The sequence below is a fragment of the Drosophila ficusphila genome, unplaced genomic scaffold (genome assembly GCF_018152265.1).
Source record: "Drosophila ficusphila isolate 14025-0441.05 unplaced genomic scaffold, ASM1815226v1 contig_636, whole genome shotgun sequence".
NCBI lineage: Eukaryota > Metazoa > Arthropoda > Insecta > Diptera > Drosophilidae > Drosophila > Drosophila ficusphila.
In genome coordinates this window covers 3,337,743-3,339,504 of record NW_025064569.1, presented here as the reverse complement: position 1 = coordinate 3,339,504, position 1,762 = coordinate 3,337,743, and the positions used below count along the sequence as shown (strand labels likewise).

Here is a 1,762-nt window from a genome sequence, read left to right as displayed (position 1 = left end):
GAAGCCTTTTTAAAGATTGTCGAGACCATCCAGAAACACGAGTATCACGAAGTTCTAGAAGAAGTTCGGAAGAACTCCAGAGTTGGCCCAAGTCTTCAACGATTGAACCCATTCATTCATGAAGTCTCGGGTACTTGGTGTAATTTTTCGTTGGGGGGCGATTAGCAAATGCTCCTGTAATGACCTGTAAACAGCCCAATAAATACAAGCCAACTGCACGCAATTACTCAGATATTTACAAACAATATTTATTAGTTACTCGGTGCGACCCGCACTCTACAATAGGATATATCCAGACTGACTCAATGACAGCTAGAATGCTCTCCGCTCTCAGCAACGCTGGTAGTGACAGGTTGCCACATCCCTCCAACATTTTTCAGCTTCAGCTTCAAGTTCTGCCGCGCATCTGAAGGCTTCTCCACGGAGATATCGGGCATCGACGCTTGCGGTAACGGTGGTGGCTGTGTGCTAAGTGAGGCACCATTTCCTTGCTCGCTGCCATCCGACTGTAGAGAAGATTCGATGTCCAAATCAGAACCCCCTGAGATCTTTTTAACATGACTTATATTTCTCAAATACGTTTTACCTCCTCCCGATATCTTCACTACGCTTCCATCTATCTGAATTACCTCATAGACTGTTGTATCAAAAGTAGGAGTTAACTTGTTAGGAAAAATCACGTTCTTTAACACTACTTTATCTCCCAGTTGTATTTTAGATTCCGTGGCTCTCCTAGTTCTGTCTGCCGTCTCCTTTCCCTTTTCCTTGTTAATAAAATCCCTGTCTCTCTCTTCAGATTCTCCCACTTCTCCTACTATATCCTGAACTCCCGGAATCTTGTCTCTAATTATGCGGTTGAATATAAGCTCGGATGGTGGCGAGCCCGTAGTACCATGGGGAGTAACATTGTGCATTAATATAAATTTTTGAATCTCCTGCTTAAAGTTTTTATCATTTGCATAGGCTATTTTCAACCGCTTCACTAATGACCTATTCATATTTTCTACCTCGCCATTAGCTTGAGGCCAATATGGAGGAGTTGTAATAAGGTCAATTCTATTTGTCTCACAATATTTTTTAAACTCTACACTCACATATTGCCTGCCATTGTCTGTTCTTAACTTTTTTGGATACCCCAATCTACTAAAAATTTCGGACATTTCTTCAATAAGCACCTTCGATCCTATTGACTGTACAAATTTTACTTTGATGTATCTAGAATAGTAATCGATGAGGACCAGCAAGTGCTGATTATTTGGCAACGGTCCTAACAAATCTGTGGCTACCCAGACCCATGGGCTACTCGGAAATGCATGTCCCTCATGAGCTAGTGTTAAAACTCTCCGTCGCAGTTGTTGGGGGATGATCAGACGACTTCCTCTTCCTAGTAGAATACTACCAATACTCGACAGCTCCAGGCGAAACGGATAATATGGGCTAGTCGTTGCAGAATTCCAGCAGTCATTGGCCAGGCATGTTATGGCATCTAGTACTTCCTCGTCTCTTGTACTCATTTCGGAAATCTCGGATATATTTAAAGATGTGGGAGTAGAAATTGAAATCATATGGAATATGTTTTCCTCTCCAGTCCAATCAAATGATTTAGTTCCTGAAATGTCACATAAGCGTGAGATCGAGTCAGCAATATTTTCCTTCCCAGACTTATATATCACCCGGAAACGGTATGCCTGTAGACGTAATAACCACCTCTCAATTCTTGCTGGGGGCTTAGAAGTTGGTTTAAAAATCGTTTCCAATGGCT

General features: G+C 42.1%; 1 protein-coding gene across 1 annotated transcript; it reads right to left on the bottom strand.

Moving 5' to 3' along the window:
• Positions 1-302: 302 nt before the first annotated feature.
• On the bottom strand, positions 303-1,514 carry LOC122320587 (uncharacterized protein K02A2.6-like). Its single transcript, XM_043208779.1, has one exon. The coding sequence runs from the start codon at positions 1,512-1,514 to the stop codon at positions 303-305; it is 1,212 nt and encodes a 403-aa protein (XP_043064714.1).
• Positions 1,515-1,762: the final 248 nt, after the last annotated feature.